Genomic DNA, 1,709 nt, shown 5'->3' on the forward strand with positions numbered 1-1,709 from the left:
TGAGATGATGCCCGATTCGCCCTGCTTCTCCACAAGACTCGACCAGAAGCACAAGAAAGTAGGCTGGTAACAAAATAACAAGCCACACATAAAACTGTTATGCCCTGGACAACTACAGAGAAGAAAGCAAAAGTAACCAGAATAGTAGAGGTGTGGTGATCAAGTATATAAACACTCCTAGCAGCTAATTATATAAGGGCATTGGTCATAATGAAGAGCAAAGTATTTTTATGGGGAGGAAAGGCTCCCAGCTTCACCACCCCCAGGATATGCATTCAAACAAGAATTTATTAGTGAAGAACAAAAAGAGCGGCTCCCCTGTTTTTTGCTGGAACTACAGCAGCCTAGCTTAGCTTCAAACAAGAATAACGAATTTGTAAGGCATGTATGTCTGCCATAACCAAGCAAGCAGATTCAGTAGCTACTTAAACAGTTTAATAGTTGGACTCCGGAGACAATTCTTAGTGCTTAAAATCATTCAGTTATCTGAATTAATAGTACAGAAAAGAATTGAAGATCTCAATGACAGTAGTAATTGGAGGGATAAATCAACACTTGTTCTAAGGACAATAAGATGATTGGTGCCAGGCAGTGTGGGGTCTCATCAGTCACCAAGCTGAACATGAGTGTTTAAAATTGCCAACTAGGACTAACAAAAGTGCCAAACAGAGCTTTTCAGGCTACAACAGCAACATATTAAACTATCATGGACCTACCTAACTCTCAAAGCACTAATCCATCCCCAATTAGTTCAGATAAAAAATCCCACATGGCTAAATGGGCATGCACCTCTGTAATTCTGTAGATAAACCTTGAGGGGCTCAATGTACTCCTGAAAGCCTAGCGTGGCCATCGCCCAGAGCAGGTCGTCGATGTTGATGGTCTTGCACTTCTCCCTCTGGCACTTGTCGCTCGCCCTACATTACAGACAAGACAAAACAGCGACAGGTCAGCACCAGACCACACTTGATTCAGGTAGGAAAAACAGAGCGTCAGCGGTCAACAGAGGCACTCACTCGCTGGCGATGAAGCAATGAACTTCGAGATGCACTCCCGCACGGTCTCCTTGTCGTCCTTGGTGATCTTGCCGTTGGCCAGGATGGCCATCTTCATGATGCTGCTGATGTTGGCGATGGGCAGGAACCTGTCCCGCTCCCTAACGCCGCCGAAGCCGCCGCCCGGCGGGCTCGCCGGCGCGTCCGACATCCGGCCGCCCTCCTGCAGCACACCAGCAACCCCGCCAGATCCATCAGCGCACCGGCGCACCAAACCCTAGACCTCGACTTCCGGAAGCGCGGGGAGAGAGGTGAGGGGAGAGGGAGCCGTACCTTATATAGACAGGTGTGTAGAGGGAGGGAAGGTGGTGGAGGGGAATGGAGGTGCGGTGAGGGCGGCGAGCGACGTCCCCGTGCTCCGCGAGCCTCCGCGGTGCCTTTCTGGCCACCGGAGGAGCTGAGGGCCGAATCCGCTGCGGTTGGCTCGCCTGCCCAAGCCCCGTCTGTGGAGAGCGCCTGCTCGATCCAGATCGAGGTCCTGATTGGCGTGGGGTTGCCTGCGAATCTTAGGGGCGGCTCTGGGCATGGGCTCGATCTTGGGTCGGCCTCAACCTAATCTACGGCGAGGGTCGTCGATGGTGGCGGTGGCGGTGGGGTTGGGGGCGGCGGCAGATCGAGATGTGAGGGAAGGAGAAGGGGTTGGGGTTGGGGGCG

The 1,709-nt window shown here is 52.3% G+C and overlaps 1 protein-coding gene across 1 annotated transcript; it reads right to left on the reverse strand.

Annotated features, from left to right (window-relative positions):
* Window positions 1-675: 675 nt before the first annotated feature.
* On the reverse strand, window positions 676-1,206 carry LOC123153728 (nuclear transcription factor Y subunit B-like). Its single transcript, XM_044572703.1, has 3 exons — window positions 1,013-1,206; window positions 790-917; window positions 676-680 (listed from the first exon to the last, which is right to left on the reverse strand). Exons 1-3 carry the CDS (start codon window positions 1,204-1,206, stop codon window positions 676-678), a joined length of 327 nt encoding a protein of 108 aa, XP_044428638.1.
* Between the last annotated feature and the right edge of the window lie 503 nt (window positions 1,207-1,709).

Source organism: Triticum aestivum, chromosome 7A (genome assembly GCF_018294505.1).
Source record: "Triticum aestivum cultivar Chinese Spring chromosome 7A, IWGSC CS RefSeq v2.1, whole genome shotgun sequence".
Lineage (NCBI taxonomy): Eukaryota > Viridiplantae > Streptophyta > Magnoliopsida > Poales > Poaceae > Triticum > Triticum aestivum.